This window comes from Prionailurus bengalensis, chromosome C1 (assembly GCF_016509475.1).
Source record: "Prionailurus bengalensis isolate Pbe53 chromosome C1, Fcat_Pben_1.1_paternal_pri, whole genome shotgun sequence".
Taxonomy (NCBI): Eukaryota; Metazoa; Chordata; class Mammalia; order Carnivora; family Felidae; genus Prionailurus; species Prionailurus bengalensis.
Window position 1 is genome coordinate 86,540,393 of NC_057345.1, and position 13,539 is coordinate 86,553,931.

Sequence of the window (13,539 nt, forward strand, 5' to 3'; positions counted from 1 at the left end):
TTAATTTGAGGGGTGTTTGTTTTTTTGCTTTTTTTTTTTTTTTTTTTTTTGTTGTTGTTTTTAGCATAGCCAAATTTTTTTCTAAGCATTGCTGAAATATGATCCGTAAGTTTGGTAGGTCATGTTTTCATTTTTGTTCATCTTAAAGTATTTTTCTTTTTTTTTTCTTTTTTTTTAAATGTTTATTTTTGAGAGAGAGAAACTGAACATGAGCAGGGGAAGTGCAAAGAGTAAGGGAGACACAGACTCTGAAACAGGCTCCAGGCTCCAAGCCGTCAGCACAGAGCCCGATGTGGGGCTCAAACTCACCAACTGTGAGATCAAGACCTGAGTCAAAGTCAGATGCTCAACAGGCTGAGCCACCCAGGAACCCCTCAAAGTATTTTTCAATTTCCTTTTTGATTTCTTCTTTGACTCATTAGCTATTTAAGAGTGTTACTTTTGATTTTCTTTTGTCATTGATACCTAATTTAATTCCATTGTGATCAGATGACACACTTTATATGATTTCAGGGTTTTTTTTCAATTTATTAAGTCTTGTTTTATCACCTAGCATTTGGTCTCTGTGGACAGTGTTCCATGTGCACTTGAGGAGAATATGTATTCTGTTCTTCAGATGTTAGGTGTAATTTGTTTATAGTTGTTTAACCTTCTGGGGTTTTTTTGTTGATCCTCTGCTTAGTTGTCTATTTATTATTGAAAGTAGGTATTTAAGTTTCCAACTATAATTATTCAATTGTATATTTTTTCAGTTAATTATTTTTTGCTTCATGTATTTTGGAGCTATATTGTTCAGTGCAATATGTTTATAATCATTATATCTTCCTGATAGATTGAACATGTTTTTATGTGATGTTGTTTTTGTCTCACAATAACTTTTGGCTTACAGTTTATTTTGTCTGATATTATGATAACCATTCCAGCTCTCCCCTGCACGCTCACTCTCTCTCTCTCTCTCTCTCTCTCTCTCTCTCTCTGTCTTTTTTTTTTTTTTCTGCTTGCATGGTGTATTTTTCTTTCTTTTTACTTTCAGCTTGTGTCTGAGTCTAACATGTATCTCTTATAGACAATATAACTAGATCATATTTGTTTTAATCAATTCTATCTCTGTCTTTCAATTAGGATATTTAAACAATTTGCATGTAATTACTAAGGTAGGATTTACATCTGCCATTTTAATATTTGTTTTCTGTATCTTCAGTCCTTTTTGTTACTCTACTTCTTGGTTTTTTGTTACTTGTTTTCTTGTTACTCTGACTCTTATTTTTTAAATGGATACTTTCTAATGTACTTTTTAATTCTGTTGTTTCTTTTACTGTATAGTTTTGAATATTTTCTTAATTGTTGCCCTGAGGATTACAAGTAGTATCTTGATTTAAAATGATTTAGTTCAGATTAATAGTAATTTAGTAATACACAAAACTTTTGCTCCAATACACCTCCACGTTCGCCTGCCTTCCTTGTACTATTATTGTCAGACAAATTACGTATTTTTATGTTGTAAGCCCATCAGTACAGTTTTATAATTATTACTTTATGCAGTTGTCTCTTAAAACCTACAGTAGAAGTGAGTCACCAATTTAAAAATACATTCATCCTCTTTTATAATTGCCTTTACCAATGCTCTTTATTTCTCTATGTGTATTTGAATTACTGTTTAGTGTTCTTTTATCTCATTGGCAGGTAGTGTTTTTGTTGATGTGGCAATGTCTTATATGTCCTTTATTTTTAAAGGAGAGAGGTGAATTTAGATATCTTAGTTGAGTCTTTTTCTAACATTCTGATTTTGTCATCCCACTGGCTTTTGACTTCCATGGTTTTGGTGGAGAAGTCCCCAGTTAATCTTATGCAGGTTTCTTTATACATGGTAAGTTATTTTTTATCCTGGTCTCCAACTTTCAGTGTCTCTTTGGCATTCATCAATTTGACTATGGTGGTTCTAGATATGGTTCCATTTGAGTTTATTCTTCGGATATTCTTTGGATTTTCCTAAGTTTTTTGAATGTGTGGTTAATATTTTTCATCAAATTTTTTTTCTGTCTCCTACTTTCTTTTCTTTTTTTGAGATTCTTTTTATGCTTATTTTGGTACACTTGATGTTTCCACACATCAAGGTCTCTAAGGCTGTTTATTTTTCTTCATTTTCTTTTTTTCTGCTCTGTTGGAAAACCAGAGTGGAAAACCTCTGTTGATCCATGTTCAGGTTTGCATTATTGTAGCTCAACTCTGTTGTTGAGCACTTCTAGTAAATATTTTATTTCAGTTATTGTATTTTTTCACTCCAGAGTTTTTGTTTGGTTCTTTTTTACAATTTCTCGTCATTGATATTTTCTATTTGGTGAGTCATCACTGTTACACTTTCAGTCTTTAGATATGGATTTCTTTATTTCTTTGAACATATTTATAATGGCTGGTTTAAAGTCTTTGTCTATTAAGCCCAAAATATGAGTCCCCTTGAGGAACATATTCTGTTGGTTGCATTTTTTTCATGTGTGTGTGGCATACTTTCCTCTTTCTTTGCATGTCTTATAATTTTTGTTGTTGTTGAAAACTGGACATTTTATATTATAATGACTCTGGTATCATTACTTCAACCTCTCCCTTCAAAGTTTGTTGTTGCTGATACTGTTGGTTTCTCTTGTTGCATGACTTTCTTGGACTAATGGCTTTCCTGCAGCGTGTGGCTGTTAAATTTTTAGAGCTGACCTCTGAGTCTAATAGTCACCACATTGAGGATAGAGATTTTTCTAAAGAATTGCTAGTTTGTACAAAATACTGACTGTGCTCTGGAGATGGTGCTTTCACAGAGCTCTGGAAGAAATCCGATCTCTCCATTGTCTACAGTGCTGCTGGCTTTTTTTGGCTGCTTTCAGCTGAGCTAGGGCAGGAGGTGAAATGGGAGTAGCCCCAAGTAAAAACAGTAGAAACTCTGTAGTCCTACCGAGGTTTGGTAGTTTCTTCTTGGATGGGTGCTTATAGTTCATTTTGTGGTTTTGGTTAGTTGCTAGAGTTCTGATGTTGATTTTTAAATGTGTCCCTTGTATTCTTATTGTTTTAAATGAAAGAACTAATTTGCCAGTATCCTCTCTCCACCATTTTGGGAGTTCATCTCCCCATTATTCGTGATTTTCCATATAATGCAATGCTGGATTTGGTTTACTGGTATTTAAGATTTTTGTGAATATTAGTGATATTTTTGAATTGGGTAACATCCAGTGTTCTTATGTGCTTTGCAATAGCTTGTATAAGACATTTCTTTGATGGTTTAGTAGATTTAGGTCTGCTATGGAGAGAGGATTCTGCATTATTTTGTTTTTTTCTAAGGATTCTACTTGCTATAATGTAGTTTTACTGATCCTTTTTTTTTATTATTAAAAAAATTTTTTTTAATGTTTACTTATTTTTGAGAGAGAGAGAGAGACAGAGCCTGAGCAGGGGAGGGGCAAAGCAAGAGGGAAACACAGAATCTGAAGCAGGCTCCAGGCTCTGAGCTGTCAGCACAGAGCCTGACTCAGGGCTGGAACCCACAAACTGTGAGATCATGACCTGAGCCAAAGTCGGACATTTAACTGAGCCACTCAGGTGCCCCTACTGATCCTTTGAACAAATACAGCAGCTTCTCTGCCTCAAATGACCATATGCATACATTTTGTCTTATCTTTGTGAGTATATGTAGTGGTACTTTGCAAAGTTTTAGCCAAGATTTTTGTCTGTGCTCTTCACCACTTTATCCCCAGTGCCTAGAACAATGCCTATAACATAGTGTGTTCCTCTTGTATGAATGAATAACATTATCTGTAATCTCTTTAAATATTTCTGTGTACTCCTCACTTACTTTCATCATCAATAAAGTCTACCACTTGCCTCTGTACTTTTATTTCCTTCCTATACTCCATGGTAGGAGGAACTCAGTATTGTTTTAACACTGTAACACTTCTTGCAAGTAAATGTTTATTTAATTAAATCTCTTTTTAGAGCTAGTTCTTTTCACTAATATCAGTGTTATTGTAATCATTTATGTAGTATACGTTTACATACCTTTTGTTCTAACTACTTTTTAGGCCATGGACACAGTCATTCCCTTTTTAATGGTGTTCTGGATCAGGCACATGGCCATGGAGATCATTGCCATAGTCATGATTTGAAACATGGTGCTTCACATAGCCATGATCATGCTCATGGACATGGACACTTTCATTCTCATGGTGAGTACAGCCAGAAGATTTTCAAATGGATAGCCTTCCAAATACACAGAGATTTTGTGTAGATCACTCTTTTCATTGAAATAGTCTCTTGAAAGGGTCTTGTAATCAACTTCCTTTCTAATGAATCGGACTAAATGGTTCACAGGGCTAGTTCATTTTTAGTATATGATGAAATTAACTCAATATAATGCAGTGGATATAGCTTTTTTTTCAGTGAATATATTATACTATGTGCCACTATTTTAAATGAGTGTCAGTGAATCAGAAACAATTGTTTTTTAGCAAATGAAAATCATTTTTTTTTAAATATGATAAAGCCTTTTGTGCTATATGTGGGCTTACAGGGGGTTTCAATTTTTTTCATTTTCATTGCAGAATTTTTGATTTGCCTCCTTGTTCTCTTAGAAATCTTGTGTGCTAACTTATATAGCATTGGGTATTAAGTTATAAGGTATTTATCAACTTAATTTTTATTTTTAAATTATATTTTAAATAATTTATCTGTGAAATTTCAGAGTATAGATTAATATAAGCTGCTCTGACAACAAGTTATATGCTTAAGTATTATCTGTACTTGCCACATAGAATCCTCAGACTTTTGATTTGATAATTAAAAAAGTTCTTAGAGATTGAATATTAAGTCCCTAATTTTTCAGTCTCTAAAATTTGCTATATTTTTGTACTATTACACTGGTATGTTTTATTTAGTATTTATTTATTTGTATTTTAATTCCACTATACTTAACATACAATGTTAAATTATTTTCAGGTGTACAATAAATACAGTGATTTAACAATTCCATTTATTACTCAGTGCTCATCAAGATAAATGAACTCTTAATCCCCTTTATCTATTTTACCCATCCTCCAACCCCACCTCCTCTCTGATAACATCAGTTTGTTCTCTAGTTATAGTTTAGTCTGCTTTTTGGTGTGTCTCTTTTTTTTTTTTTTTTCATTTGGTTATTTGTTTTGTTTCTTAAATTCCACATGAGTGAAATCCTATGTTATTTGTCTTTCTCTGACTGACTTACTTTACTTAGCATTATGCTTTCTAGATCCATCCATGTTGCAAATGCCAAGTTTTCAATCCTTTTTATGGCTGAATAATATTCCATTGTATGTATATATACTACATCTTCTTTATGTATTCACCTATCAATGGACACTTGGGCTCCTTCCATAATTTGTTGTAAATAATGCTGCAGTAAACATACAGATACATATATCCTTTCGAATTAGTGGTTTGGTTTTTTTTTTTGGATAAATACTCAGTAGTGCAGTTACTGGATCACGTGGTAGTTCTGTTTTTGAATTTTGAGGAACCTCCATTCTGTTTTCCACAGTGGCTGCACCAGTTTGCATTCCCAACAACAATTCACCAAGGTTCCTTTTTCTCTACATCCTTGCCAACACTTGTTGTTTCTTATGTTTTGTTTTGTTTTTTAAAATTTTTTAAAATGTTTTTATTTATCTTTGAGAGAGAGAGAGAGTGTGCAAGCAGGGGAAGGGCAGAGAGAGAGGGAGACACAGAATCCGAAGGAGGCTCCAGGCTCTGAACTATCAGCACAGGGCCTGACGTGGGGCTTCAACCCACGAGCTGTGAGACCATGATCTGAGCCAAAGTCAGATGCTCAACTGACTGAGCCACCCAGGCACCCCTCTTATGTTCTTGATTTTACACTGGTATGTTTTAAAACCTTGCTTTCCCAAGATTTTGCTTACATGCATCCTGTAATAATTTTGAAACATTGTGTATTCCTCACACAGTAAGATGATTCCTAAAAAATTACTTGTTTAAATAATGGCAAGGAATATGATTTCAGGTATCTTATTGATAATATTTAGAATGAAACTTCTGTATTACTCTGAAATATATTCATTGGACTCTAAATAACTTAGTGATTTGAGACCCACTCTCACTCATGCAAAAACAGGTAAATAGTTATAAATTTTATAACATCCTGTTTCTCCTTGAAGTTTTATTTTCATTCCAGAATTTTATACTAATGGATTATATTTGTGTGATTAATTGACCTCGTATTATAGTTCTTGGCAGTAAAATGTGTATAAATTAAAATTTCTTATGTCCTAGAAACATAAGACTTAGCATTTATTTTGGATGGAGTTACTGTGGTTGTTACTAAAAGTCAATCAAAATAATTGTATTTTAAAAATTTTGATAATACATAATCATAAACAATATTTTTCTTGAAATACATATATTAATGAGATGATTTGAGCTCCTTGTTTCTCAATTAGTATATGGATAAATGACATCAGCATAAAACACATTTGGGCAATAGTTCTGTTCCTATTTTCTAGCTTTATAATGTAAGTACTAAGAAACTTTAAATAGAAGAAATTCTGTTTGTAGCAGTTTCAGTCTATTCTTTGAACACTTCAGAATTACATTCCAGGGTTGCCTGGGTGGCTCAGTCGGTTAAGTGTCTGACTTCAGCTCAGGTTGTGATCTCATGTTTGTGGATTTGAGCCCCGCGTCGGGCTCTGTGCTGACAGCTCAGAGCCTGGAGCCTGCTTCGGATTCTGTGTCTCCCTCTCTCTCTGTCCTCTCCTGCTCGCACTGTCTCTATCTCTCAAGAATAAACAAACATTAAAAAAATTTTTTTTAAATAATTACATTCCAAAAATTAACGCAATGATCTATTATCAAAAATTATTTTTGGGGCGCCTGGGTGGCGCAGTCGGTTAAGCATCCGACTTCAGCCAGGTCACTATCTCGCGGTCCGTGAGTTCGAGCCCCGCGTCAGGCTCTGGGCTGATGGCTCAGAGCCTGGAGCCTGTTTCCGATTCTGTGTCTCCCTCTCTCTCTGCCCCTCCCCCGTACATGCTCTGTCTCTCTCTGTCCCCAAAATAAATAAAAACGTTAAAAAAAAAATAAAAATAAAAAAATAAAAAAAATTATTTTTGATGATCTATAAATTGGCAGTTTCATTAGCTAATCCCTACATTTTATTAAAAAGTAAAGAATTGGAAATCACGTTGCTTACAAAAGGATTTGCTAGGTAGTATCTACAGTTATTACTTTTCTGATATTAACACCAATATTTGCAATTCACCACTTGTTTGTTGCTCTAGAATTTTTTTTATTTATGCCTTTGGCAATGCACTGTAGTAAGATTCTAAATAGGTGAAAGGTAGCCTTTTTTTTTTTTTTTTTTTTTTTTGCCAAGGGGAGAACGTAAGTGGCAAAGAAGAATTTATAGGACATCATGGCACATAGATATCATAGTAACTAGTAAAAGGAAATGCTAGGCTTCAAACACAAGGAAATCTGACTCCAAAATCTTCTCTTGACTATTATTTCTGCCTTCAGTATATATTAGTCAATCTAAGGATATGAAGGTAATAGGGCCATGATTCCATTTTGCCTGTGAGAGACATTGTAGTCTCACTGGGAAATACTGTGAGCCTCATATTTTTTGGAATGCTTACTGTCAGTAAACCTAGCTGGTTTTTAACTTGCTTGCTTTAACTACTCATGTCTCAGTGACTCAAGCAGTAAAAGTTTATATCTTGCTCTTGGGTTGATGGGGTAAAGGAGGATGGATACTGTTTCTCATTCAGTCTAGAGATCCAGGTTCCTTTCATTTCTGGGATTCTTGACCTTTGGAATCCTCCCATGGATTCTCTGCATCTACCTGGAGCTAAACTACATAGAAGATCATGTGGGACATTCTTTTTTGGAGGCGGGGGACATTCTTACAAGCCTGGAAATGGTTTACCTCTCATATTTCTTTGTTTAATACTCAGTCACATACATCACATAACTCAATGGAACCTGGGAAATGTAGTTTAGTTGTTTACCAAAGAAGTGGGTGATAAACAACTACCCAGTCTCTACCACAGGTAACAAATTTTATGTCCAGAAGTACTGTCAGATTTTACATAGATGGGAGTTAATTGTTTTACATAGCCATTATATTAGTATAGTATTATATACCTTCCAAATAATTATGTCAAAAATTACTGTCCTTATCTAGACCTACTACCTATAGACAAATCCCTTGCCTTGATTAGGGAGCTGGAGTTTTGGAATAGTCAACACTTTTGACTGTCAGCATGATTTTTTAAGGTGGCTACATCTTTCTGCCATCATAGCAGTGCCATATCCAGACAGAAATCATTGTGCAGCTTTAGGCTTTTATGCCTTTTCTGAAGCATTGTTACAGTCTCTATCAAAGCTGTAGTAAGGATATGTCAGCTCTTAGGTACTATGGGCCAAGAACCAAGACCCCAGACAAGCTTTCTGTTAGACATGATCAGAAGGCTTATCAGTCCTCCTCATGATCTCAATATTGCTGATTGTTTACCTATATTTTCTGCTTTAGTATCTTCAGAGTAAGTATAGAAATTACAGTATTGTTAAATTTTTTTCATCATAAAGTCTTAATGAAAAAGTATTTTTATCTCTTCTCTGTGAAAAGCTTGCCACATCCATTTAGAAGCTGTTAGAAAACTATTGTTTGCCATAGTCCAGTTATCCTGGATGCTGTCCTGGCTTCATTACTTCGACTTCTTGTAACTTCAAGCAGATTTGTTTTGTCTGAGTTTTCCAGTTGTAATATTAGTGTAGCAAGCTGTAGTATAAGGTATGTTACGAGTAGTAGAAGACTTTCACAGTGTTTTTAATTTACTGTCTTTTACTAGATTGCTTAATATAATAATGACCTAAATACTGTGTATTTTTAAAATGCCCATGTCTATCTCCATTCAGTTACTACATTAAATTAAAAAAATAATTTTGTAGGTCTGATGTGGCTGTATAGTCATGCATCCTTCATGATATACTTGAATGAAAAGTTCTCTGAATTGCAAAAGTTGAATCAGGAATTGAAGATATATTTTAAAATAATTTAACTTAACTCTCTACAGATGGTCCCTCTTTAAAAGAAACAACAGGACCCAGCAGACAGATTTTACAAGGTATGACAAGCAATTTGTATATTTCTGTTTTATGAAATGGATTTCATTGTGTTGATCTATCTGGAAATTTCCTTTAAGAAAAGTGTATAATGTAATATTTGTGTCTAAAATATTAGCTTTTCTTCTGATTTTTAAAATATATACTATTAGGTATATTAGCAGATATTCTTTTAACTGTTACTTTTGCCTATTTTCTTAGATTTAATAAGAAGATTAAAATATTTAGTACTGTAGGGGCACCTGGGTGGCTCAGTTGGTTGGGTGACCAACTTCGGCTCAGGTCATGATCTCGCAGTTTGTGACTTTGAGCCCTGTGTCGGGCTGTGTGCTGACAGCTCGGATCCTGGAGCCAGCTTTGGATTCTATCTCTCTCTACTCCTCCCCTGCTCACGCTCTGTGTCTCTCTGTCTCTCAATAATAAATAACATTAAACGGGGCGCCTGGGTGGCGCAGTCGGTTAAGCGTCCGTCTTCAGCCAGGTCACGATCTCGCGGTCCGTGAGTTCGAGCCCCGCGTCAGGCTCTGGGCTGATGGCTCAGAGCCTGGAGCCTGTTTCCGATTCTGTGTCTCCCTCTCTCTCTGCCCCTCCCCCGTTCATGCTCTGTCTCTCTCTGTCCCAAAAATAAATAAATGTTGAAAAAAAAATTTTTTAAAAATAAAATAAAATAAAAAAATAAATAACATTAAAAAAACAATTTTTTAATATTTAGTAGTTAACTATAAATTATACCCATGCCAATGGCTATAGTAACACCATAGTAATATATTTGCCTTCATAGGATGATTAAATATTTTTTCCAAATTCAGTATTCAGTATGTATTTACGTTGTGGAAAAATTTAGAGGAAAAATGTAATGCATCCAAACCCTTAGAATGTATAACACTAAGAATGAACCCTAATGTAGTTGGACTTTGAATGATAATGACATGTCAGTGTAGTTTCATCACTTGTAACAAATGTACTTACTACTCTGCTGGGAATTTTGACAGTTTGGAATGTTATGCCCAATACAGGGGTGTATGGGAAATCTGTACCTTCCATTCAGTTTTGCTATGAATGTGAAACTGCTCTAAAAACTTAACTCTGTTATATTAAAATATGCATGTAATGCACAGTGAGACCTTTGTCATATTCATAGGCATCAAATGATGATACCTTACAAAATTTTACAAGGCAGAGAAAATCAATTTTGTCTATGAATTATGATAGTTTGTTTTTGAGATGTGAGCCAATCTTTGGCTCTGAGTTTCCATTTAGACTTCATTGTCAAAGTTTCCAAATTCCCAGCTCTCCACCTTCCTGCTTTTAGTAACTTTTGACTTCAATCTGACTTTCTCAATAGCTCGTGATCCAATCTCTACTGCACCTATTTTTCTTCACTATTTCTTGATAGAGCTCTTGCTTTTTATTTTTTCACTGTGAATATGCTCCTTCATACTGAGGAGTTTATTTCAGGAGGCTTAAATGTGTCTTCTAGTCACTAGTTTTCCATTTGCAAAATATATAGAATTGGTTTAGAACAGCATTTGCTGAAATAGCTTGTAATCATGCATATGTAATGCATCTATATCCAATGCTATAAATTAGCCTTGATAATATGAGTTTATTTTAGTTTTGGAAATCATCACAAGTTGAGGGAAGGGAGGTTGGATTTGCCTTCCTAATTATCTTTTATACAAGCTGTTAGGAAAATTACTTTATATTTTCTGAGTATCCATCAATTTCCAATGGCTGCTGCAGCCCAGTAGATAGCTGAAGGATAGAGATAACTGGCATTAAAAGTTTCCGTGTGGCTACTCACACATGAAAACTGACATAACCAAGTTTTTTGGTTATTTGCAGCTTCTTCAGTATGAACTCTGGCTTTCTATATTCTTGGACAGTAAACATTTCAGTATCCTACCAGGTCTTCTAAGGCTTTCAACTTTTATATAAGTTAAACATACTAGTTTAGATTTCTCTCTTTAGTGATTATTCTTCTTGAAACAGTCATTACAAAGTAAGAAGGGCTTAGGAAATTCATGACACTTCCTAATAAAGTCAGTTTTGTGGCGCCTGGATGGCTCAGTCAGTTGGGTGTCCCACTTCGGCTCAGGTTATGATCTCACAGCTCGTGAGTTCGAGCCCTGCATTGGGCTCTCTGCTGATAGCACAGAGCCTGGATCCTGCTTCAGATTCTGTGTCTCCCTCTTTCTCCCCCACTCACACTCTTTCTGTCTCAAAAATAAGTAAACATTAAAAAAAAAAGCCAGTTTTTAGGTCAGAACATAAGATGTAGTCAGGGACTTTTTAGTGGAAGAGAAATCAAGAACAAATGATACTTTTTTTTTTTCCTTTTAGTATTTACAGTCATTTTTACATCTGATCCTACTAAGACACTAATTAAAGAATATAAAGGCTTGACATCACATGTCACATAAGAGTTTTGAAGCTTAGGTACCTTCAATCTACTTTGATGGACACTTTTCTTCATTTTTTTTTTTTTTTAACCTAATGTGGGCTCGACACTTATTAAATTCTTTGCTATTTGAAACACCCTAGAGCAACAGATTTTTTTTTTCTATGAGTATGCTTTGGCATAATATTTTCGTTATGGGAAATAGAACCATTAGCTTTTTGAAGAGTAGTTATAAATGTCTATATATGAATGAAAAAGTATATATTAAGTACTGAGGGATAAATTGTATTTGGTATAATACTCGATATAAAATTATACAGTAGTAAATGAATTGAAGCATATTTTCCTATAGCACATTAAGATTTGATTGGACTCAGTAATAGTCTGTTTTTAAATTATTAGAAAGTGTTTTCAAGTTTAATAAATCTATGGTATATACCTAAAAAATAAATGATTTGCCTTCAATTGTCCAGTGAATAATAAGGAAGTAGAATAAGTATTTCTAATGTAGACATATGCTTTTTACATATTAAGTATTTCTTTTCAGATAGAGCAAATGCTATTTTAAAATGTTCTATTTTTAGTAACATGGTTTAAGCTTGTTTCAAGAACAGTGTTTTGCTGTAAATTTTACTTATTAAAGATCTAAATGTTGAATAACTTATTGTTTTGTTAGTCTTTTTAAGAAATAATGTATTTTAAACTTATCTCTTGATACTTTTTAATAGTTTAATAATCAAAGGTCAATTATTACATGTTAACATTTAGAAGTGGGTTCTGGTTCTGATCCCACATCTGACCTCCAGCTAAGATTCTGTGCACAATTCCTATGGAAGAATGAAGAATATACTCTCATACCAGCAAGCAGTTCTCTGATACCTGGAGGTCAGAGGTCAGTGGCTTGGGACTGGAAGTTCCAATCCTCTGATCACAGGACAGATTGGCTTTCTTGGCAGCCAGCCCCCATCCTCAGGTGGGGCCCAAAAGTATGTTAACATTAACAAGAGACACCTTTGTTGCTGGCACTTGGGAAGTTCCAGGGCTTTTCTAGAAACAGGGATGAAGGCCAAATATGTATTTCTTCTTATAAATCACAATGTCACAATATTATATCTAGGTTCTTGAATGGTTAGAATATCAGTATCCTACCAATCTAGTTTTTATTTATTGAAAGTTTAAAAAATGTATTTACTTTAAAATATTCAGATCTCTACTTTCTTCCACATCAGGTTTGAGCTTAATGTGTAGTTTTAGGTAACAAAACCCTCAGGATAATTAATAAGTATGTCAGGATTTGTAGAGTTACGATCCAAAGGAAATTCTTGTCTCAAGTAGTAATAATTTTAATTACCAGCAGAGGGCTCTGTGTGTACATGTATTCCTAGTTGTAAACAATGCTACTTGAACAATTCTTTCAGCCTAATGCAATTTTTTTCTAACAAATTGTTAACTAATATATGGACTCTCTTAACCGGAGATGAATGTGCTTAAAATCAACTTGTTTCTGTTCTTCATTTATGTTGTACCAAAATACTAAGAATCATGAAAAACAAGTATGATTTATGAATCAGCTATTTTAACCCCTGGTGATTTGAAAAAGTGAAGATTATTTCAATTCCCTATTATTCACTACTAAACAATGAATCTACATTCATCCTGATTTTCTAATTGGTATTTAGTTTTTTATATATATAATGAAGAATATAGTTTTAAGAAATATTTGTATTTTTCACTGATCAGAAGATACTGTTTTGATTTTAATTATGCTTTGTTTCCAGGTGTATTTTTACACATTCTGGCGGATACACTTGGGAGTATTGGTGTAATTGCCTCTGCCATCATGATGCAAAATTTTGGTCTGATGATAGCAGATCCTATCTGTTCAATCCTGATAGCCATGCTTATAGTTGTGAGGTAAGTGTTATACATTACTTTCAGATATTAAAATGAGAGGTGATTAGTGTGCTACTTAAATTACAGATCTAAAA

At 34.1% G+C, this 13,539-nt stretch overlaps 1 protein-coding gene across 1 annotated transcript in view; it reads left to right on the forward strand.

Moving 5' to 3' along the window:
• SLC30A7 (solute carrier family 30 member 7) overlaps positions 1-13,539 on the forward strand; it is an 86,289-nt gene that overhangs the window by 24,126 nt on the left and 48,624 nt on the right. Inside the window, exons 6-8 of the mRNA XM_043575682.1 lie at positions 4,062-4,205; positions 9,102-9,152; positions 13,330-13,465. Coding sequence (XP_043431617.1) covers positions 4,062-4,205; positions 9,102-9,152; positions 13,330-13,465 — 331 coding nt within the window. The remainder of the gene's footprint in view (positions 1-4,061; positions 4,206-9,101; positions 9,153-13,329; positions 13,466-13,539) is intronic.